The sequence below is a fragment of the Uranotaenia lowii genome, chromosome 3 (genome assembly GCF_029784155.1).
Source record: "Uranotaenia lowii strain MFRU-FL chromosome 3, ASM2978415v1, whole genome shotgun sequence".
Lineage (NCBI taxonomy): Eukaryota > Metazoa > Arthropoda > Insecta > Diptera > Culicidae > Uranotaenia > Uranotaenia lowii.
Window position 1 is genome coordinate 348,039,375 of NC_073693.1, and position 25,021 is coordinate 348,064,395.

Below are 25,021 nucleotides of genomic sequence, written 5' to 3' on the forward strand. Positions count from 1 at the left end.
CGGGACGGTTTTAATGCGCAAACGACGGAGACAAATCCGTCGTGACTTTTTTCTCGCTTCCCCTTTCATACCTGTAGGTTTTTTTTACAGCTTTCCAGTAGCTAGCAACTAGTTTTTTACCCCGTTTACTTTTGTCTTACTGGAACCGGTGGCCCCAAACGGGCAATTATATAAAACACTATCAAAGCTCGATTTGCAAAGTCAGTTATCAAACGGTAATCAGCCAAGGAACATCCCTTGAGAAAAAGGGGCTCACGGGGAATTACCACCCGCATCTCGAGATCCGATCGAAGTGCCATCACCCGGATTAAGTGGCCGCTATTTTTAAGCAGAACAGAACAGAAGTCGATCCCCGACGAGGCGCTGTGTGCTTTTTTTGTTCTAGTCACTCTCAACTCAAGATTTGCGCCACACGCGAGGGTGTTTCGAAATTCGTCTGTAAACTGTAATCGGTGCAGTGCTCCGGGAAAGCTGGAATTCACTTTCACGTGCAGCAGCTCAACAATAACTACCTGCTGTTGACTTGCTGGCTTGTAAAGAACGCGGGATTATCTGCGGACCACAATTCAGTTCGGTGCTTACGCCTAGTGGCAGTGTTTCGTCGCTCAAGTGCCAAGTGGTTCTGCAAACGGGATTGCGATAACGTGATTATAGACGTGTTGTGCATCCAGTCACCGGATAGGTGTCAATTTGTGATTCGCGTTTCAGGGTTCAGAACAAGTGGTAGAACGCGGAAATTTTCCCCAACCGAAAGTTGCGTTCTGGAACACAGTCAGTAGTGGAACGTAGAAAGTGTAGACAGCTGGTCGTGATCCGGGATTGTTCCTTGGCCTAAAAACGAGGGGAGAACGACTTTTAAGTGATAAGTTACTGATAGTACAAAGAAGGATACACATCAGAAAACACAAAATGAAGCGGTTCTGTTCGAAGGATCTAGTTGCAGTGATAGTGATTACGGTTTTGGTGCTTTCGGAAGGTTAGTCTATTGTTGAAGCCTCAGTTAAGAGCTACCAGAGACTCAAAACCCAATAACTAGAGCCTTGAAGATAAGTGTCGGTTTGGTTATCTTAGAAAGTGATTTTCATTAAAAAGTGATTCCTATTTCTTTAAATCACAAAAAAATGTTTATTATCCATTGAAGTATGACCCATAAAAAATTCAATCTGTCACCAAGGTTTAAAGCACTTTCCATGATTTCAACATAGATTGAAAACTTTTTTATTCATTCAGGCATGTAGTGAATATAAAAAGAAACAATCATTCGATGGGTTCACTTTCGTTCTCAAATACTTTCTTCAAACGAGACCTATCAGAAGTATACCATCGCAATACAAGCCTCTGACATTGAAGCCATCGCCTCAGAGATCGAAGCCTTCAGATAGGGTGGGCAGGGCTGGTAGCGAGTCACTTTTTAGTGACTTGGTCACTTTTTTCGGGTCAGTCACTAAAAAGTCACTTTTTTCATCATTTGGTCACTAAAGTCACTATTTTCCGAAAAATGGTCACTTTTATCACCAAAAGTCACTTTTTTCACCGAAAATATACCAATGAAAGAGTAATTTGAATTGCGCGTGTTAATATTGACGGTAGTAACGGTAAATTACTTGATCAGTCATTTAGATTTTTTTTTCGCCTCCGGCGGAATTTCGGCATAAATCACCCTTGGCTTGAGACATTTCGATCTACGACATTATTTGACGTTCATGAATTGAAACTAACTTTGATTGTAGATTTTAATTTGTTCAATCAATTTTTGGTATTGGAACTCAAAACTTGATATACAAAAACCCTATTTCGTCTTTAGAATAGGTTTTTTTTTAAGAAGTGTAACTAAGATTGAGATTGAAACGAACCATTTTTTTTTTATTAAATTAATCTTTTAATGTCATAACAAATGTTATGTTGATATGAAATATTCTTTAAAAAAACAATTTCATACTCAATTTTATTTCGTGTTTTTTGTTCTTCTAAATACTTAAAAAAGGGTTTTAAAAATTTACACAAGGCCACAAAATTTAGATTTTTCTTAGGGGCAATGAATTTAAACGGTAATATCAAGTAATTTGGGTTCCCCGAATCTAAATACGTATGCAATATTTCTATCAGCTTTTGTTATTGAAATGACTTTTGAAAATAATTATTCAAACGCCACAAAAAAAAAGACTTGAAAATAATTAAAAATCTTTAGAGAAGTTTCTGCACTTTTTTTTAACAAAAACTCAAATCAAAATCATTGAATCAATTTATGAGTTTTAAATAGAATCAGGTTTTTTTACACTTTCTGCTGTGATGTCAAAAATACTTGTAATGACAAATTTCCATAATCAGTTATCTATCAATGTTTGATTTTACTAGTAATAAACTCTTTATCACCAAAACTAAATGTGTTCGGCCGAATTTGACAAAATTTCTAGTTAAGAACACTATTTACCAAATCAATAATTTAAAAAATAAGCACCAAAATGGTTATAGTGAAACATGTTATTGAAAAAACTCTTCCTGAAATGTTTTTAAAAACTAATCTTTTTTATTTCCATATTGTTTTTCAAATTTCAAATAAATTTACCGAATTTTACTGTACAGTTTTTTTTTAAATTTTCTAATCAACTTGCCGAATTTTTTTTAATCAAACTTTTTAAATTTTAAAGACATATTTTTAAATATTGTTTCCTTGTTTTTAAATTCTGAATTTTCGTGTTCTTCAACCATAAGCCTTTAACTCTCAATTTTTAATAATAAAACATAATTTCAACCTTCTGTTCTTTCAGGACCCAATATTTTAATCAAAAGAGACAAAATTCTCAGAGCTTGTAATTTAAAGCTTAAAAACCTGCGATTGAAAATTTAAAAACTTTTTATTAATATTTTTTATATGAAATCATGTTTTTTGGATCGATCATGATTTTTTAAATTATTCTAAAAAGTTTGAAAAATTGTTCTAAGTAGCAACTTTAAAAATAAATTTTAATACGCAATGTTAACTAAATTTGTACTTGATTTGTGCTTTCAATATTAATAACAAAAGTTTTGAACTCATTATTTTGAATTTTTCATCAGTTTTAATCATTCACGTAATTACTCATTTTCTAACATTTCTGTGTCAATGTAGTTGAACATGAAGTTATTATTTAAGCTTCAAAAATGACATTTTGATAACTGGAGGATTTTACTTAATTAAAGGTTTTATGCCTGGCTTATATAACTGGCACTTTTTAAAATAATCATAAATATATTCTTCTTTTTATCAAATTAAATTAAACCATCGAACATTGAATAAATTCTGTTCAAAATTCATTTCTTATTCAGTAATCGGTAATTCACATTTTAAATCGTGATTAAATATTTTTTGTTCAAATTAAAAAATTACAGCTGAATTTCTCACTAAACTTCCAGTTGAAAATGAGGAAAAGAATTCCAAATTTAGATGAATAAAAATAAACAATTAGGGTGAGTGCTCCTACTTTGGACCTAGAGCCTACTTTAGTCCTAAAATGCCGTAAAATGAAAATAATTCATTTTGCTGACATAAAATAAAGATATTCCTATGCACACAATGAACACTTATTCTTCCTGAACCCTACCATACCGTTTTTTGCCATTAAAAGTCTTTCTGATAAAAATTTTCAACGTTTTTAATAAGTACCTCTTCATCAGTGGTAAATCAGACAGCTCATTTAGTGGGCGCGTATTGAGAAATTAGAGTGTTTAAGGAAAAATCACGATTTTTTACTTTCCAAGCCAAAGTTTAAAGGGAAATTACTTTCACTGTGAAGAATATGAACCATACTACCCATTTTTCCAAAAATTCATGAAAATCAATGGAAAACTCGGAAAATTTCCAAAGGGACCAAATATAGGAAACTTTCGACTTTGATGTTCCATGTTTAGACCTGACATCACCAAATCTTTGTATCAAAACCAACAAATCAACAATATTGCGAATTTTTAATTGGGGCATAATTCCGAACCAATATTGAATATTTCCAACATTTTTTCCAGATTTACGCAAAATAAACTATAAGTAAGTAAACACAATCAAGTTTCAGCTATCGTTTTGCTGATAGAGCTGACGGGGAATAAAAGTGTTAGTGATACTCATAACAGAAATTTTAGTTTTTTAAATATTAAAAAAGCTGTAATACTATTTTATTATAGTAATTGATTTAAGTTTACATTTACAATAAATTTTTTTTTATTTTCGAAAAATCAAACTTTTTATAGGAGTTTTAGTTCTAGGTCCAATGAAAGGAACCGGTCCAGTACCAAAATAGGAACAGTAGGTTCAAAGTTGGAAATTTAAATATTTTTTATATGAAATCATGTTTTTTGGATCGATCATGATTTTTTAAATTATTCTAAAAAGTTTGAAAAATTGTTCTAAGTAGCAACTTTAAAAATAAATTTTAATACGCAATGTTAACTAAATTTGTACTTGATTTGTGCTTTCAATATTAATAACAAAAGTTTTGAACTCATTATTTTGAATTTTTCATCAGTTTTAATCATTCACGTAATTACTCATTTTCTAACATTTCTGTGTCAATGTAGTTGAACATGAAGTTATTATTTAAGCTTCAAAAATGACATTTTGATAACTGGAGGATTTTACTTAATTAAAGGTTTTATGCCTGGCTTATATAACTGGCACTTTTTAAAATAATCATAAATATATTCTTCTTTTTATCAAATTAAATTAAACCATCGAACATTGAATAAATTCTGTTCAAAATTCATTTCTTATTCAGTAATCGGTAATTCACATTTTAAATCGTGATTAAATATTTTTTGTTCAAATTAAAAAATTACAGCTGAATTTCTCACTAAACTTCCAGTTGAAAATGAGGAAAAGAATTCCAAATTTAGATGAATAAAAATAAACAATTAGGGTGAGTGCTCCTACTTTGGACCTAGAGCCTACTTTAGTCCTAAAATGCCGTAAAATGAAAATAATTCATTTTGCTGACATAAAATAAAGATATTCCTATGCACACAATGAACACTTATTCTTCCTGAACCCTACCATACCGTTTTTTGCCATTAAAAGTCTTTCTGATAAAAATTTTCAACGTTTTTAATAAGTACCTCTTCATCAGTGGTAAATCAGACAGCTCATTTAGTGGGCGCGTATTGAGAAATTAGAGTGTTTAAGGAAAAATCACGATTTTTTACTTTCCAAGCCAAAGTTTAAAGGGAAATTACTTTCACTGTGAAGAATATGAACCATACTACCCATTTTTCCAAAAATTCATGAAAATCAATGGAAAACTCGGAAAATTTCCAAAGGGACCAAATATAGGAAACTTTCGACTTTGATGTTCCATGTTTAGACCTGACATCACCAAATCTTTGTATCAAAACCAACAAATCAACAATATTGCGAATTTTTAATTGGGGCATAATTCCGAACCAATATTGAATATTTCCAACATTTTTTCCAGATTTACGCAAAATAAACTATAAGTAAGTAAACACAATCAAGTTTCAGCTATCGTTTTGCTGATAGAGCTGACGGGGAATAAAAGTGTTAGTGATACTCATAACAGAAATTTTAGTTTTTTAAATATTAAAAAAGCTGTAATACTATTTTATTATAGTAATTGATTTAAGTTTACATTTACAATAAATTTTTTTTTATTTTCGAAAAATCAAACTTTTTATAGGAGTTTTAGTTCTAGGTCCAATGAAAGGAACCGGTCCAGTACCAAAATAGGAACAGTAGGTTCAAAGTTGGAAATTTAAATCATCCATATCTTTGCAAATCTCTCAATAATGGCGAAACGCATGTTGAAAATTTTCATTGAAACTTGCAGATAAGATCATGACTTATAAATGAACTTCCTGAAGGATATAAATTTCCCGTCCAATTGTGAGAAAACCTTGATTATTTAAAAACCACCGCTTAATGGGTCCAAAGTAGGGCAACTAACCCTATTATCATTTTCCTAACATCTATTCATGGTAAGTTTTGTACAAGATTGGACATTTATGTTAGAATTCAGATTTTTTTTAATTTTAAATTTGCTAAGAAATTCTTTTGAAACTAATTTATTTCTTACTTTCTTGACTTATCGAAAATTTGAAACATTTATTGTAATATGTTTCCAAAATTTAGTTTATCAGTCCCCCCTGGACGGGTCCTTCGCACGGGCCTGTTTTGGTTACATTTTTTGTACTTCAAAGTTACTTTTTTCGTTCTACATAGTCACTATTTGGTCACTTTTTTCGGTCCTCAAAGTCACTATTTGGTCACTTTTTTTCAAATTTTGGTCACTAAAGTCCCTACTTTTTCATTGTCAAACCGCTACCAGCCCTGGGTGGGAGGATCCAAAAGCTTTCGCTGGAATACTTGTCAACTAGCCTAGGAGGTTCAAGTCCGGACTGCTCGGAACCCAAAGATCCTTTGACCAAAATTTTCTATTCTTCCCCACCCCGATCTGGGTCCGTTTCCAGCATGGGTTCCATCTTGTTGTAAAACCACATTTTCGGGTTCATCGAAATTTGCCCGAATCCACGGAAGCATCTGATTTTTCAAAATGTCCATGTAGACTTTAGAACATCATGAAAACAGGAGGTATCTTCAATCCAATCGAAGCAACCGCAAATACCATGACTCCGGCGGGATGCTTGACCAAACTTGAATTTCACATTCTCTGGAACACCCTTAGCGATCAAGGGTGAAATACACCGAACTGTACATGAATTAAACAACGGATCAATCGAGAAAAGTTTATCGTCCGAAAACACACCGATCAGCTGCTTATTCTTCAACTCAGACAACAATCGCTCAAGTCGCAGTGTATGTAAAAATGGTCACCTGGATGCGTTTAGTAATCAAACTTATAAAGGTTTCATCGTCGATGATAACGCACCCCGATTTGCCACACAGGCAGTTTCTTTACTGACGTAAGCCCGGCATTACTGTCCGGTCCAAAGTTTTGTCCACCGGTCCGGGTTTCCACCCCGATTATTTTTAGTCCACCAAGCGTCTTTGCTCTCCATCAGAAAAGAAGCAGGCTTAAAAGAGGCACGCTATCCAAACAAACTGCTTAAAAAACTTTCGCATTTTCTATTAGCCACTCATTAATCATGATCATAAAAGGTTTTTTGAAAGCCTAAAATACTATGGTAACTCAACGGTACTATTTTTGTTTATTTTGGTCCAGTGATTTCTAAAGGGTGATACGGTCAAAATTTGGTCAAGGGAAAACGCGTGTAAATCGGTGAAATCGTTTATTAAAAAAATCAAATTAAATTTCTTTTTCAAGTTTAATAAGTATAAAATTCAGGAAAAATATTCAGTTAGGCTTCCGCTTTTCCAAATCCGAATTGCCGGGCCTTACGCTTAACGCTTGCCATCAGATTTTGTACAGCCACTTTGTCCACCTTCTTCGCCGCAGAAAGCCAGTTTGCCTTGAACTGCTGCTCGTCCTTAGCAGTTTTTTTGGTCTTCTTTAGGTTCCGCTTGACAATAGCCCAGTATTTCTCAATTGGGCGGAGCTCTGGCGTGTTGCGAGGGTTCTTGTCCTTGGGAACCGTTGTTGGCGGGGTACCACTCCCTGGCCTTTTTACCATAATGGCAAGATGCCAAATCCGGCCAAAACAGTACGGAACAACCGTGTTTCTTCAGGAAAGGCAGCAGACGTTTATTCAAACACTCTTTCACGTAAATTTCTTGGTTGACAGTCCCGGAAGCTATGAAAATGCTGCTATTCAAGCCACAGGTACAGATGGCTTGCCAAACCAGATATTTCTTCGCGAGCTTTGACAGTTTCATGTGCTTGAAAATATCTGCTACCTTTCCCCTTCCTTTTGCCGTATAAAACTCCTGTCCCGGAAGCTGCTTGAAGTCGGCTTTGACGTAGGTTTCGTCATCCATTACCACGCAGTCAAACTTCGTCAGCATCGTCGTGTACAGCCTTCGGGATCGCGCTTTGGCCGTCGTATTTTGTTTATCATCGCGATTTGCTTATTTGCTTATTTGCAGCTTATTTGCAGCATCTCGGAGAGAGAGGTTAGGGTTTCGCTTGAAACTACCGGCAACTTTCTTTGTCGTCTCAGCGGCTCCCGGTTTTTGATTTCCCCCCAATCCAGACTTGCTGGCTGCCGACAAACGTTCCCCAAACACTTTAATTACATTTGTTACAGTTGATTTGGCAACTTTTAGCGATTTTGCTAGCTTTGCGTGCGAGTAGCTCGGATTTTCGCGATGCGCGAGCAAAATTTTGATACACTGCTTCTTCCTTGGACGGCATTTTGACAACTGAAGAGTGAATTCCAAAATCAAAATAGGAGCAACATTCTACACACACACACCTTCAAAATGAGGGGTGTTCAGGTTTTTTTAAATGCAAAATTGAAAGAAATACGTCAAGTTGATATTGACCAAATTTTGACGCTATCACCCTTTAGGATATAGAATGTCGAATTTCGGTGTTTCTGGACATACATTTCTTCGCGGTCCTTAATGTGTTAAAGGATTTTCTAAGCAATTACACGGCGATTGATTTTATTAAAGCATTACTGTCAAACGGGGCATCATGCCAAAGCGCACAGTTGTCCGAAAGAGCAAGAAGTGGAACTTTTTTCTTAGCGCCTTTGTCTTTCATGTTAGATCTAAATAAAACGTGTCTTTAAACATGCTCCATAACTTGGAATCATCAAAAAATAGTCAAAGTCTACTATGAAAAAATTGAAAATTCTTACTTTTTTGTTTCAAAAAATAGAGCTTAACTTTCTTCACAAAGTTGCAGAATTCACAAAAATATGAAACTTTGTTGAAAACATTAAAACTCTATCTCTGTTCAGAGCCAGAGTTATAAAGGTTTCCTCGTTTTATTTTGAAAGAAATTCAAAAGTAAAGGAAGAGTAGGAGACAACTGGTATATGAAAGTTATACCTGGTCGAGTGTCAAAGTCTATCGGAATAAAGGGAATTGCTTTCCCATGTGATCATCATCTTTTTCGTGGTCTATTTCTATTCCCATCATTTCATCTTACGGTAGTTGGACTCAAATGAAATCATTTGATGTTAAACGCCCCAGTGTAGGCACATGATGCTCCAAAACATTGGATCAAAACGACTTTAAAACAACACAATATTTACAGTGAAAATAAATTAATTCTGTTATTTTATTCTGAAAAAAAACTGAAAAAAAAATTTTCCAAGTTCATCTATCTACACACGCTCGGCCAGATTGAACCATAAATGCTTGAAAAATGACCATAATCGAAGTTTTGTGGATCAAGTCGTTTTATGAGTTTTCAGTGAAAACTCATAAAATGAGATTTCAAGGAGAACTTGGATAATGGTTATTTTTTAAACATGGTCAGAAAAAGTGAAAATGAGCAAAAATTCAGGGGGAAATCATTTGAATGAATGAAGAACGACTAACCGTGTGTTTTGAATAGAGTTTTTATTTCGAAATACATGCGAAGGGATGAATCATCCGCACAGGATTTAAATCCCAGAAAAAGAAAAGAAAAAAAAATCAAAATACATTTATGATGTGAATATTAAATACTAAAAAAATCATGAACATTATTCTGGTTAGCTTCACAAAAATCTCCACTATTGGATGCTGGCAATGAAGATACACTAAATGCCACAATCGCAGGGCCAATAAGAACCGATGCCATAATCATTTTCGCAAGCGCTGCTGCCTCCTCCCCGGTGATTGTACAGCACCAAATCCTGTAGCCGTTCCTCCAGTGGTTTCTAATCGCAGCTTTTCAAATCGGGACACGACCTTTTTTAAAAAATGTGATCTAGTGTTTTTGGTGGCATGTTGGTTTGAATTGGTTCTCTATACATTTTATAAAACCAGCATTTTTTTAACTAATTAAAAGACATCAAGAGTTTAATAACATAACATTAACAATAATCAACAAAAAGGTAGTGAGAAAAAAATAAAACCTGAGTAATATGTTTTCGTATGGATGTGACGAATTATCACATTTCAACATTTCTTACGTAAGATTATTGGAAACCTCCTCTACCCTCCTAGGAAGAGATCGTGAGCAAATGTGAAGAACCCCCCTGCCCCCCCCCCCCCCCTGTGCGCTTACGTAATTAGTGAACGTCCCCCAATGCTTGCTAAAGCTGCTGCTGCTTGACTAGTAAAAATCTGTAAAAATGTAATTTTGTAGCCTTCATAGAAAATTCGTGAAAAATAATAAAGAAACAATACATTTTAACTGGCAAAATCAGTTCAAGGATACTATGAAAGTTTCAAAACAAAAATTAATAAAAATAAATCAACGATGATAAATTTTTAACCGAAAATTTAAAAAAAAAAAATGTCCGTTGCTGGAACTTCGTTCAAAATTGGTGTGCTTTTCGTAAATATTGGTTACACACATCACACTTAAAATTTTAAATGTTTTCAAAGATTCGATGGTTTACATTATTACATTGTTTCCAAAAAATACAATTTATTTATTGAAAAAAAAACTGGTGAAAAGGTCATAAAAGTTTTTGATAACAAGTATTTACCCTGTGATTAAATTTTCAAACAGATTTTCAGAATTAAAATTAACATTCATTCTCAATCAGATTCGAGTTTGAAAATCTGTCAAATTATAATTTGTAATTCTCAATTCTTAGTTTTGGAATTTGGTATTTGAATTTCATGAATCTTTTCCCTTTTTTAATCCGTTATTTGTTGAGTAGACTTTTAAGAATTTTTCTGAACGTACCCAGGCCGACAAATCAGAGTATTGGGTTTCTAAATATAAAACTCATAAACCGGGTAACATCTGGGCAAATTTAGTCAAAATCTAGGTATTTTCCATAAAAAGGCAAGAGAAAAGTTGAAAAATAAATACACGAAAAAGGATTTTTAACAGACACATCAGCGGAGTTAAAATCTTATCTCACGATTTCAAAGAATGGTAAGCGAATTTATTTCGCTAAAAAAGTTAAAAATTTGAAATTTCCTAGAAATGATGAATAATCCTGAAAACCGGGCCTTTTTCCTCGATATCTGATCAACTGGACCAGACCAGGCATTCTCCATTTTTTACTTTGAAAATCTGAACAAGCCCCGGGAAAACCGGGCAGTCTAGACAGATACATTAAAATTATCGTTTTCATTTCGAATAAAAATGATAGGATTGAGGAAGTTTTCAAAAATTTTATGTTTTACGCGTCAAAGTTGTAAATATTAATTTTCGTAGACGGCAAAAAAGTGCTTGCGAATACTTAAAATATAAAATTTAATGTGGGACAGACGGATGCAATTTTAAAATTCACTTGTGGACCCTTGAAAATCCGTATGCCAGGCTCAATTATTGCTTTAGTACGATCTTACAAATGTTTTATTCAAAAATATATACATAAATATATAATATTAGTGGAGAGAACTATAGAACCGCATGCGACTCGCGAGTCGCAGGTTGCCGACCTATGTGCTATACCACATACCACCACTGTTGGTGTAAAAATATTTTTCGGACATTCACCTTCTTTTTTAAATAAATTTTTTATAATTCAGCTACCTGTCTGGGGTAAAATGCTACCAAATGCAAATCAAAATTAGACCCTATAAATTTCGTTTCCACATGCTGCCAGCATGTTGCTGGAACGTGATTAATTTGCATCACACGTTTGTTAACATATAAATTTCATCAATCCAAACATTTATTTTCATGATTTCAGCCAGTAGGATATTTATAGTTTTTTTACCCCTAAATGTATGCAACACAATGTAACAGCTTTAGGGTGAAAATCGCACGTTTTGAAAAAAATTTGAAAATGACTAAACAAACCAATTTTTTCTACGTTTTGATTAGATTTTTCATTAAAAAAAACTAAGTGTATTACAAGTTAACCCTTTTTTCGAAAAGGATTGAAAATATTCTACAAAATTGAACACAACACCTTCTTCAACTCAAAGATACTGAACTTGTAAAATTTGGTCCAGCGAGTTTTGAGAAGTAGATTGCCGAGTTTTTCCTTAGATTGATTCGCAGTCCTCAATGTGTCAATATTCCAAAATAAGATTTTGAAAACCTTCTAGCTGAATTGAATTATGATTTCAAAAGGTAGTGGACGCATGCCACAGTATTTGAAAACCACAAATATGTACCTACTAGTATTTCAAAAGCTATTGCTAGCACCCTCAGTAGGGGGAGGATGTAAATAGCTAGAGAAATACTAGGCAGCATTTTGGCGACTACCTTTTGAAATGATAAGTCTTTATGCTGAATTGTTTTAATATTTTAAAAGCGTAAGGAATGAAAAAAAAACAAATTTGGAAAAAGCACATGTGTTCCAAGTCTGATTGATTAACTACCTCTGCCTACGTATGTATTAAATGAATGACTTTAGTCAATTAGAATTGCTAAGCATAGCTCAGCAACCCCATCAGCTAATTGATTCTCTCGCGAAGGCATGCTAAAATGCCAGATAGAGGAGAGGCTGAATAATCATCGTTGAAAGACACAGTTTGATAGAGATGATTCTTGATGGAGGTTCAATGACTTCTGAAACACTCATGTTCAGATTGTTTCCGTTTGTGTTCGTAAATTTAAGAATTTGGAAATGTTCTGTAGTAAATAATGTAAATTAAAGTAACAATAAGTCTAATAATTCTCATTTACCTTTCTTCCAACATCAGCTTCCGGTCACAGGTTCGGTTACAGCAAACCCGACCAAAGGCGATGGTCCAAGGCACACGAAAGCTGTGCAGGAAAGCACCAATCACCGATTGCCATCAGCAGTAGTAAGGTAAACAAAATTATGAGGCTCTTCTATCAGTATGTAAATCTCTAAAAATTATTTCTGTTTATTGAGAATTCTGTTTCCTTCGAACTCGATGGATCAGCACCACGTGGTCAATGGTGATCAGATGTTACCTAACCTCCAAAGGTCATTCTACCGACCGAGGAACAACCATACGGTTGAACTTTGCAAAACCCCCATCCGTAGTTTATCCGTTAAACTGATCTCTGTGTTTTTCCACGCCGTTTTTCCTCAGGCAATTCCGCTAAACATGCCCGCCATCGAGTTGGTCGGTTACAACAATTTGCTACCGGGACCGATCACTCTGCACAACAATGGCCACTCGGGTAAGTACACCCACCTTATGGCATTGGAGACGTGGGAACTTTCTTGGTTTCTTAGTCATTCAGCCAACTACTTAGTTAGGTAGAAAAAAGAAGAAGGCATTCAGCTTGAGAGAGAGACGTTAATCGATGTTTTCTTTGACTTTCCAGTGTCTCTCGGAATACCGAAAACCGATCCGGCCAAGGGAAAACATCCGTACATCTTCGGCGGCAAGTTGCAGAACGAGTATGAGCTGGAGGGCCTCCATTTCCACTGGGGGGACAAAAACAACCGAGGCTCGGAGCATGTTCTAAATGATATCAGGTAAGTTATAATCGAAAAAGTCCAAAAATTGACAGGTTTCGAAGTAGATACATATGATTAGCCATTCAATAACAGTGCCGATTGAAGGTGATTTTATGGGGATTTAAAAGTCGTAAAGTATAGATAGAACTTATAGTGGCTGTACGTGACTGACAGTAGCCTCTCATTCATTGCCAGTTACCTAGCATTTAGTTAGTTATTGGCTTGGGTCGGTCCATTTCCGTGGGGAATTCACTCTGTATTGATCTGATTGCGTTGGGTTTTCTGAATATGGGTAAATTTTCTTCCACTTCTGGGAGTTTTCCTGTCTATTTGTTGTTTCATGTCAAATATACTTACATTTTGGCATGGCATGGCAAAATTTTCAAAATGTGCAAAAAGTGACAAAATTTCTACCACTTTTTCCCAACACCAGTGAACTTGCTCTAAGAAAGCAAAATACCAAAGAAATCGATTGGTACTGATGAATATCTCTCTTCTTCAAGCTATTTCCAAACAAATCTTTATAAAAAAAAAGAGCTGATAATAAAAACTAGTGGCATATTCGTATTCAGCTTTTTCAAATTAATCACAACCAACTTTTCAATTCTTGGCCCCTCGGAAAAAGTTTGAAGACATGTGTAATCTGAGTCTATGCTACTGTAAACTTGTACAGGATCCATCCATTTTTATTGTTTCGATTTTAATTATTTTAACATATTCATCTAATTTGCGACTTCATATGTTTGAACCGGTTGGCGGACAATCATTAAACTCTTGGGGCTTGAATTCAAGAGTCTTGAGTCCATCAGCTCAACCAGGTAGAACATTACCCAATGAGCCACGCCCGGCCACACTGATTTTATGCACACCCCATCAATCTCTATCAAAACTGTAAGGACATACACAGCAAAAATTATTTTCTGTAAAATTACAGAAAATATCGTGTAACAAAAAGGAGCAGGACATTTTATCGTAATTTTACAGGTCACAAAAAATCACATGTCATTTATTTTTACGTGAACAAATTATTTTACAGGTTGGTTTAAAATTGCAGTACTGTGAAATTTCGGTTCATTGAATTGATTTGGATCGATTTTCAGTTTTTTGGTTTTCGAAACTAAATCAATTTTTTTCAGAGAAAATAAATGCAACACACGTATAACGTTCAATTACTTTATTTACCAAAAACAAAATTGAAACGTTCAAATTTTCTAACGACCTTAATTTGATCACACAATCTCCAATCGCATTTGTTGTTGGCACTCCTGGGGACGGACACGAAGAGGAGCCTTCTTTACCCGACAGCTGGCAGAACTCGTATATGCATCGGAAATCAAACCATCTTCCTCCAAGTTTAATCTAGGGTTGCCATCCGTCCCGCAAATGCGGGACATGTCCCGCTTTTTTGTTGAATGTCCCGCTGTCCCGCTTTTTCCTCAAAATGTCCCGCTTTTTTTTCTTGGAAAACTTTTACAAAGTTGACTGACTAACACTGGGAAAAATCAAACTTTAGTCTCAATTTGAATTCGGTGATGAACAGAAAATCTTTCAAATGCGTCTTTTTCTCAAAATGAGCAGGATTTTTCAAAGTTTATATAATTCAATACTGAATAACTCTAAAGCTCTTAACATTACAGTAAGATTATGATTTAGTTAAGCATTCTTGGAGCACGTTCAACCAATGTATGAAGAAAATATTGGTTAAGTTGCTTCCAAAAATTATAAATTATAGAAATTTAGAGACTAATTTTTCCGCCGGAATCTTAGTTAAACTGCCTTATATTATAAACCACTTTTTTCGAGTCAATTGTTCAAAGTATATGAAGATGGAAGTTTACTTGAGTTTTCAATTTTTCAAACAAATTGCCAAACAAACAAATTTTCATACAAATTACACCAAAATTTTTTACGCGGTTTCAAATCCACCGTTTACATGTACGACTTGAAATGTTTTCTCCCAAACTTTGTAATTCACGAAAACCGTGGAAAATAACGGGGCATATGGCAAAAAACCTGTGTAAATAGAAGTCATGTAAGAAGATTAGAGCGAAATCAGTCAGCGTTAAAAACAAAACCAAGTGTACTTTCTATGGCTTATGGTAAACGTATAAGTTAGGGTTGCCATCCGTCCCGCAAAAGCGGGACATGTCCCGCTTTTTTGTTGAATGTACCGCTGTCCCGCTTTTTCCTCAAAATGTCCCGCTTTTTTTTTCTTGGAAAACTTTTACAAAGTTCACTAACTTACACTTGAAAAATCAAACTTTAGCCTCAATTTTAATTCATTGGTTCAACACAGAAAAGGTTCCAAAAACTATTTTTTTTTTTCAAAATAGGCAGCATTTTTCATATTTCATATAAGGCATTACTGAATAAATCTAATGTTCTTAGCATTACAGAAAGATTCTGATTCAAAATGGAGAAAATATTGTGGAGGTTGCTTTCAAATGATTGAAGATTTTTCGCCGGAATTTAATAATTAGTATACAATGATGGAAGTTTTCTTGAGTTTTCAAATGTTTAAAACCAATTTGAAATAACTAACTACACAGAGAACAGAGTTCGAGCTGGAGCTCAACACGTGTGTTTGAATACCAACCTAAGTTTCAAACCAAATGCGTAAGTGGACTAACATACATAAGATGTCGCTACCGGTACACCTATTTTTGTTTTCATTTTTTCGACACGCTTAGAAATTAATACTCATCGCTTATCTCAAAGAAGGCCAGTGAAATGTATGACAGTAACACAAATTTCGGTGTAATAAATTTTAAAACATCATGATTTAAAAAAAAATGCAAATCATATTTCAATCACAATTGAACGCTGTCAGATGCCCCATATTGTTCAAACAATGTTGGCGCTGAATTGAAAGTTGAATTCCATGTGTTAAAGTATGTGTTGGGATTTTACAATCAGTTAACAGTTTTCTAGAACAGAAAATGTGAACATAAATGTTATAATTTTAAACTATGACTCGATATTCTGGTTGATTTTACCTGAGATCGATATATGAGGACTTGTAACTCAGGGTTAGTTATCAGTAGAAATGATTTAAGTTGTTTATAAACATGAGTTACAAGATACCATCAACCGGAATACCGACCCATAATTAACAATTATAACATTTATGTTCACATTCTCTGTTATAGAAAACTATTTAGGGTAAGTGAGCCCTATTTTGGCATGGTCCTTTTCTTGGCATGCCAACATGTCTTTTTATGTTTTTCAGGTCCAAATTGAGCTTGAAAAATTTTGAATATATTTTCATTGCGAAGAGAATAATTTGTTTCAAATCTGTGCATACCGAATTTTTTGATTCTTTGTACTTTAATAAAGAAGTAAATTTTTTTCGATCTGCATCCGAGGAAATTATGTTGGAAATCATCGTATGAAAATCAGATGAACTCACCTTTCTAGTGCAACTGTTAAATTCACATGCGATTTCAAACGCGGACATTCATTAGAAAAATTTGCAATAAATACTCATGCTTACAGTTAAACTCGACAAAAAATCAAAAAATACTAGAAAGATTAAAGAGTGAATATTTATTGAGGTTTTTAATAAAAATTTAAAACTAATTTTGTTCCTTTTCTTGGCATGCAACTTCAATCGAAATACACCACCAGTGTTGGAAGCTGGAAAAAAATACATGTTAATTAAAGAGGTATTTTTGGGCTGATGTTTTCCCCAAAACTTCATTTAAAACTATGCATAAATGTTTTCATACTGATTGGGTTGTATGATAAGACCGTTTCTATCAACTTAAGCTTTGAAATAAGTTGGAGAACATAAGTAATTCGACTAACTAAAAGTCATATCCAAGCATTGAAAATGCAAAAATCGATATTTGGGAACCATGAATCGAAGGTACATTAGTATGCGTGCTAACAGCATTTGCATTGCAGTCTGCCGAGCAAAAGCCACGTGGTATCCTACACAGTGGTTTGAAATATAAAAAAAACTAAGTTAACTTAAGATGTTTTTCTTATTCAAAATTTGTTAGATCGATGGCAATTTATGACTTTAGTATATAAAATACACAATTAATTGAGTTTTGGAATCGTTTTCTATTGCTCGGGAACCATATACTCATAGTTTTTTTTGGATTTTTGTTCTAATTTTTATCTTGGAAACAGAACCTGGAAGTTCAGGAAAACATCGTTTTCTTTCCAATTATTCCTTAAAATATGTGAGTCGATTTAAAAAATGTTTACAGCAAGGTTTACATTACAACATCTTTTTGGCGTATCAATCCACTGCGTAACGCCCCGGGCATTCGAGATGGCTCTTGCCAGAAGCTCATAATCTCAGCTAACAAATTCAAAAGGGCAAAATTTTAAAATACCATTTAAGGGATTTTTCAATTTCTTACTTTATGGAGCCAAACTCCACAATATGAAGACAGTTGTTTGGTAGTGAAAATAACCCTATGTGTCGCAATCGCATTGCGGAATTTCTGGACTTCCGACTTTTTGAAATGAAAGCTTATTTTGTGCTTCCCTTCCAACCAAATTTCATCAATGTTTTCAAAAGCCTTTTTGTTGTATGAGTGAAGCCCGGTGTTCAATCGTCGCATAGAACTTTACGCTCAGCTGACGTCATTCTGTCAGTGGCCTTATATTCAGAATAGCCAACAATTCTGTTAACTGTCAATTGAACCTTGTTGGTAAAGATCTATTGCACTCTGCTGGTGGCCAAGAATCGGATCATAGAAACGGAAAACAATTGGTACGGCGGCCAAGTAATTGGAGCACCGCAGTGAGTACTTTGCATGCATTTTGCTCACATTATTGAAAGTTCCATAGAGAACACATATTTTTGTTGAACTCTAAGCAAGTTAGCAAGTAAATTCTTCAAAGGGTGTTCTATGGTACACTCAACAGGAAGGTTGGAATGTCGAAAAAAAGGGTAAACCATGCCTTAGGTGCCAAGGTCGGGTACATTTACCCTAATGACAGACATACTTTAAAACTTGGAATTCAACTTTCAATTCAGCGCCAATATTGATTGAACAATATGGGGCATATGCTGGGACATATGACAGCGATTAAAGTATGATTGAAATATGATTTGCATTTTTATTTAAATCAAGATGTTCTTAAAATTTATCACACAAAAAGTTGTGTTACTCTCATACATTGGAGTGGCCTCATTTGAGATAAGCTATGAGTATTAATTTCTAAGCGTGTCGAAAAAATGGAAAAATATGTGTACTGGTAGCGACATCTTATGGATGTTAGTCCACTTACGAATTTGGTTTGAAACTTAGGTGGGTATTCTCACACACGATTTCAACAAATTTTTGTTCGGGGCCCGATGTCTGTTCTCTGTGCTAACTACACAATGGTTTTATACACGGTATCAAATACGCCTTTGACTTGTAGGGCTTATATTTTATATTTATACATATTTTCTTTTAAATAACGTGTTAATTCGCGAGAAACGTGAAAATTAAACGTGTTTATGACAAAAACTAGGGAAAACAGAAGTCATGTAAGAAAAAACTGAACAAAATCAATCCGCGTGAGAAAACACCTCAGTGTACAATGAACAATTTTGGATGATGCTTGGTTATACAATTAAGCTGTTTTTATTTTTTTTAAGGAAAAAAAGATGTTTTAAAGAGTTTTTTAAATGTCCCGCTTTTTTCGGCTGTGTCCGGCTTTTTTATTGTGAAATGTCCCGCTTTTTTCTGAAAGTATCTGGCAAGCCTAGTTTAATCAATACATCTGATGTGGTGACAAAATAGTTGCCCCCCGAATGCGCGCTACGGTTAAACACCTCTCTAGCCGCCACGACGTCGATCACCGGATATTTTTTCGAACACAAATCAGAGAACAGGACCCAAACAAAATAAACCCATTCGCGCGCTTCTTTCTGGCGTTTTTTTTATACCTGAATTGAATGCATGTTATTTTCAGTTGATTGGTTTAAAATAAAATAGAAAATCATTTGATATATTTCCATCAACAGACTGTGCCGTGCCGCGCCGGCAGAATTCTAGATATGCCTACATACACAGAAAAAATAATGATTATTACGTGTACTTTAAGTGGTTTAAGTGGTTGCCTTTAACAAAATTCAACCCGTAATATGCAAAACACGTCGAAAAAAATTACGTGTCCCGAATTACGTGACTCGTAATTTTTTCGTTCTGTAAAACTACGGCAGATGTCAAGCTCCTTTTTGTTACAGGACGTTTGCTGCAATATTGAATGATTCTCTAGTTAATTTTAAAACAATCAACAATTGAGAATTGCGTGTTTTGCATATTACGGGTTGAATTTTGTTAAGGCAACCACTTAAACCACTTAAAAGTACACGTAATAATCATTATTTTTTTCTGTGTATGTAGGCATATCTAGAATTCTGCCGGCGCGGCACGGCACAGTCTGTTGATGGAAGTATATCGCAAACTCAGTTTTCGGGTTGGTAGCTTAAAATTTTTCCTAGCTGTTTAGGTCTATTGATTTAAGGGCCACACAGTTTATGACTGTTTAAAAACCCCCGAAAGTATGCAATTTTTTTTTTTTCTTTCAATGTTCTTACACAAATAGCCCACTGTGACAGGCAGGTCCACGATGCAAAATTTTCATAAAAGAATACATTTTCTGCTATCCGCTATAGCCTAAAAAGAAGCCTAATTCGATAAAAATCTGTTTTAGAAGATTTGATAGGAGTAGAGATGAATAGCAATCACCTCAAGAGTTATAGCTTAGGGGCCGTTCACTAATTACGTAAGCATGATTTTGGAAATTTTAACCCTCCCTCCCCCCCTGGTAAGAAAAAGTAAGATTTTTCAAAACTACACCTCCCCCCTTGTAAGATCTTACGTTTTTTATTGTTTGAGAAATTGACACATTTTTTTTTTCAAAAATAGCTTGAAAATATTAAAAATGTTACATCCATGCTTCAAGGCATAGCACTTTTCAAGTAAAACTTAATAATTGCATTTGAAAAGCACAATTTATACAAAAAAATAGATGAAATTTCATAAACGATTGTAAAAACCATCATTTTAGATATAGAATGTTCGGGGTAACTATAAACTTCAATAAATTTCCACAATCGAATAAATGTATGTATGTATGTGTGTATGAGAACCCACCAGTGGCTGATAGGTCTTTCGACCCAAGTCGGTACGGAAAGTCTCCATAGCACATTCAAATATTGTTCATGCTTAACTCATCAACAATAATTGCAGCACAACCAAGGGGTCCGTTACCACTGGTTTGGGACAGGTTTGACTCATCTCACTCCCTCCAAACTGTTCGAAACAAATAAAAAATCCTGGAAAGGTACCTAAAGCGGGCCACAGACTACACAACATTTGTACAAATGCGATGAAATTCGATGAAATTTTGTCGCTGTAAACACGATTTGCATAGTGTATGGCACTGCTTGAATGAGTGCCCAAACGGTTGGAGTAAAATCGGTCGGGATCGAAACATTTTGTACAAAACATCCTCCCAGCCGGGGTGATGGTTTTTTTTGTTGCTGTTGCTGTTTTCGCCAGCAATCGTTTGTGTTCGCGTGAAATATGCTTGTGTAGTGTGTGGGCGAGCATAGATCAAACAATCGTCGTGGAATCATCGAATTTGTACAGACCAATTTGTGTAGTCTATGGCCCGCTTAAGTAACCTACTCATGATTCCAAATTTGCCGAGATACTCCGGCTGGCTTGAACCCACAATCCATTGTACATCAGTTTTCCGCTCGTTCGATGTCCTGTCCTACCCCCCACTAATCCCCAATAATAGAGTTAAGCTATTGTATAAATACATTTTCATGAAAAAGTAATGAAATGAAAGGATACTTATCTTCAAGCTATCAAATGGCTTCAGCAGTTTTTCGGCGATCCACACAGAAAGCTGAATATTCTTCTGTTAAGAAAAACTTTAAAACTAATCGCAGCAATCTAGTATTTCATACCGATCCATGTACGTGCAAGAACGGGTAATAACAACAACATGTTTGCTCAAAAACATTCAAAGTACGCTGCACGTAAAAGCTCCAATTTTTATTTTAAATTTATTTTCACTAAATTAATCTTTTAGCACCAGACTTCAAAAAACACTCCCAAAAAACTAACTTTACAATTTTTTTAATTTAATTTTCTATTGGCCTATTTGAGACACAATTTTCACGCAAGTCTTCGCCCTGTCGGGTTTTTTTACAAATTCATCTGCTGCGCATCACTTGGGCCCTACGATGGAATTCTTAATTTTCACTTGAAAACACTTTTCATTCAGAAAATGATTATTTTTACAGAAACTTTTTTTTCCTTTGATTTCCACCAACAATTCCTCGCTGATAACAACGACAACGAGACATTTATTCCACCGTTGATGATAACATTTCTCCTGTCTACCACTGATACACTGGATTATCCGACCATTCGATTTAAGAATAATTAAACAAATTTTAAAATAAAACACTAGCGAAATATAAAAAATAAAATTTTTGCCGCAGGAGCGAAATAAAAACACGTCAGTAAATCTAAATTCCGATTAAAAAAAAAGAGTTAAAGATCAGATAAGCACAAGGTACCATAAAAGTTGTAATTTTTTTTTACCTGGAAATAAGAAAAATCTATAAAAAAAAATCTTTCTTAACTACAAAAAATGTTGCAAAAATGTTTTACGACAATTACGCTGTCAACTAAATTTAAAGCTCAGACTCATTTCAGTGGTGAGCGATAAAGTTTTATGATTTTTTTGATTAATCGTTTGTAAAATTTAGAGTTGGTAGTGTCTATAACTGAAAAAACTGTCTAGAAGTGAATTATCTTAAACGCCTATTATTGATTTTTGGAGATTTTTTGTTGATGAAGTCGTTTTCGAAATACGATGGATTCAAATAGTGGTGTCACAACGCGCCACTTCCCTTTTTGTTTCTATAAATTTCTCAATAAAAAAGATTGTTATGATGAAACGCAAAAAGTGACGATCTGTTTTATTAATGTGATTTAGTGTTTTGGTGGCATAAGGGTTTGTCTTGGAGCTCTATAAGTTTTATAGAACCAGCAATTTTTTTTAAATCAATTAATAGACATTATAAGATAAATAACATAACGTCACAAATAACCAATAAATATGCAGGGAGAAAAAAAAACTGAGTAATATGGTTTCGAATGGCTGTGACGAATTATCAATGTAACATTTCTTACGTAAGATTTTTGGAAACCCCCCCTACCCCCTGGTAAGAGATCGTAAGCAAATGTGAAACCACGCCACCCCCCCCCCCCCCCCCCCATGTGCTTACGTAATTAGTGAACGGCCCCTTACCACGGCCAAAAATTTTTCTTTATCGTTGAGATAGAATTTTTTCGAAAAATATCTATTTGTAGTTCTGAACTGTTTACCGACTTTTTTATTCCTATTGCCTTTTCTGTTTATGTTATATCTAACTGTGATAAGAATTGTTTTTTTTTACAATTTTAGTCTAACTCTCGGATTAAACCAGAATAAATTAAAAGGAAGCCAGCATCGAAAGTTTTTCAAACATCCAGAATCGTTCGAATTTCTAGTTTGACAAAAATTTACCTTTCTTGAGCAGTTCCATAAATCCTAAATATCTTACCATAAACTTCTCATATATACCAGTAATGATGCCGTTTTTTCGCAATTACACTAGCTAAAACTTTAAAAAGATTAAAATTATTTAACAAAATAAGCATTCATGATTTCTATCTTTTGTTTTTTTTTCAGATACCCACTCGAAATGCACATCATTCACCGAAATAAAAAGTACAAAAATGTCGCCGAAGCTTTGGGATATTCGGATGGTTTGACCGTACTTGGATTCTTCTATCAGGTAACGGGAAGCCCATCAAAATTCTCAAAAATCAACAAGACCAAAAATTTAATTCTTTTCCTCTTCCAGGTCACGGAACACGAGGGCAACGAGATCGGATACCTGTTGCGATCCTTCCCGGCAATCGAAGACTACGACAACCAGGTGCACTTGAACTATACCTTCACACTCAATTCACTCCTCGGAGATCTGGACCTGACCCGGTTCTACACCTACAAGGGCTCGCTGACGACACCACCCTGCTCCGAGGCTGTCACCTGGGTCGTCTTCCCGGATCTGCTGAACATTTCCATCTCCCAGATCCGTCGTTTCCGTGTGGTTAGTGATTGAAGACGTTTAGATAGACGAGCTTATTATCAGCTCGGTCAAGTGCAGAGCGAACTAATCATTTTCCTTCATTTTTTTCTTTTTATGCTTCCTTCAGCTGGACACCGGTATGCATGGCTCGCCGATGGTGGACAATTATCGGGCGCTGCAGCCCCTCGGCAATCGACGCATTTTTGTCCGGAAGGTTAATGCACGCAACACGGCACTGGACGTGGTGCGGAACGAGATCGACCACACCAAGTGGGACTGGGTGTACTGAGAAGACCTCGGCCGACCACTCGAGAGAGAGAGAGATGATGGGCTGTCAACTCGCAGATCACGGAAACTCAAGCCGTTGGCGGCAAACAGGAAGTCATCTGATTTGATTGCAAGCAGGAGGAGGAGGAGTAGGGTTGCACAAACGATTACCAAAAGATAATTGAGCGGGTGCGATCGTAAATGCGCGTGTAGGAACTCTTTTTATTTGTGAATATCTTCATCGTTCAACTGTTCATTTGCTTCAGAAATTTACACTCAATTACAAGAAAATCTAATGCAGGATTATACCCCGTTCGGGTTAAGACCAACAATTGGAGAAACATGCATAATTCATAACAATAATGTGTTCTACTAATGGTTCTAAGAATGTCGATTAAGCTTAAGTTATTAACTGAATCTAATTAGAAGTAATTAAAGTATAAATAATTTAAATATGGTTGAATAACCAATTCAATAAACTTCAAAAAGTCTAGCCAACGGGCTTATATATAGTTAAGTGCAATCGAGAAGGCGAATCACATATGAAATTTATAGGTAAATATCGAATCATATGTACTGGATACATCTTTTGAGTCAATTTTTCACCGAAAGCCTGAATTAGAATCGTTCTTCTTTTACTTTTTTCATGCGGCAGCTTTATGAAGAATCACACTGACTCTGACTCAAATTACAGCCTATGGAAATCTGCATCTTTTTGCAAGTCAGACTTGATCTCCCTTGTTTCTTTTTATTAGCTTTTTATCAATTGTTTTCAACAATTTTCTTTGTTGTTATTTTTGTAATTTATTTCTTATTTTTTTGTCATTTTTGTCATTTTTTTCGTTTTCGTCATTTTTTTACATTTTGCCATTTCTGAAATGTTTGTAATTTTTGTACATTTGGGCATTTCTGAAATGTTTGTTATTTTTGACATATTCGTAATTCTGTCATTTTTGTCATTTTCGTAATTCTATTTTTTTTTCTTTTGTCATCTTGTCAATTTTGTCGGTTTTCTCAATTTTCTCAATTTTGTCAATTCTGTCAATTTTGTTAATGTTTTCAATGTTAATTGTGTCATTTTTTTGTCATTTATGTAATTTTTGTTTTTATGTCATTTTTGTCATTTGTGTCATTTATGGCATTTATTTTATTTATGTCATTCATGTCATTTATGTCATTAACGTCATTCATGTCATTTATGTAATTTCTGTCATTTATGTCGTTTATGTCATTTATGTCATTTTTGTCATTTTTGTCACTTTTGTCATTTTTACAACACAATTTGGTTTT

General features: G+C 34.7%; 2 protein-coding genes across 5 annotated transcripts in view; one reads left to right on the plus strand and one right to left on the minus strand.

The window, feature by feature from the left end:
* Positions 1 to 25,021, minus strand: part of LOC129755470 (uncharacterized protein DDB_G0284459-like) — a 131,037-nt gene that overhangs the window by 75,391 nt on the left and 30,625 nt on the right. The window lies entirely within an intron of this gene.
* Positions 213 to 24,312, plus strand: LOC129755471 (carbonic anhydrase 2-like). Its single transcript, XM_055751986.1, has 7 exons — positions 213 to 976; positions 12,617 to 12,726; positions 12,977 to 13,067; positions 13,215 to 13,368; positions 23,062 to 23,167; positions 23,237 to 23,485; positions 23,592 to 24,312. Exons 1-7 carry the CDS (start codon positions 910 to 912, stop codon positions 23,751 to 23,753), a joined length of 939 nt encoding a protein of 312 aa, XP_055607961.1. The 5' UTR covers positions 213 to 909; the 3' UTR covers positions 23,754 to 24,312.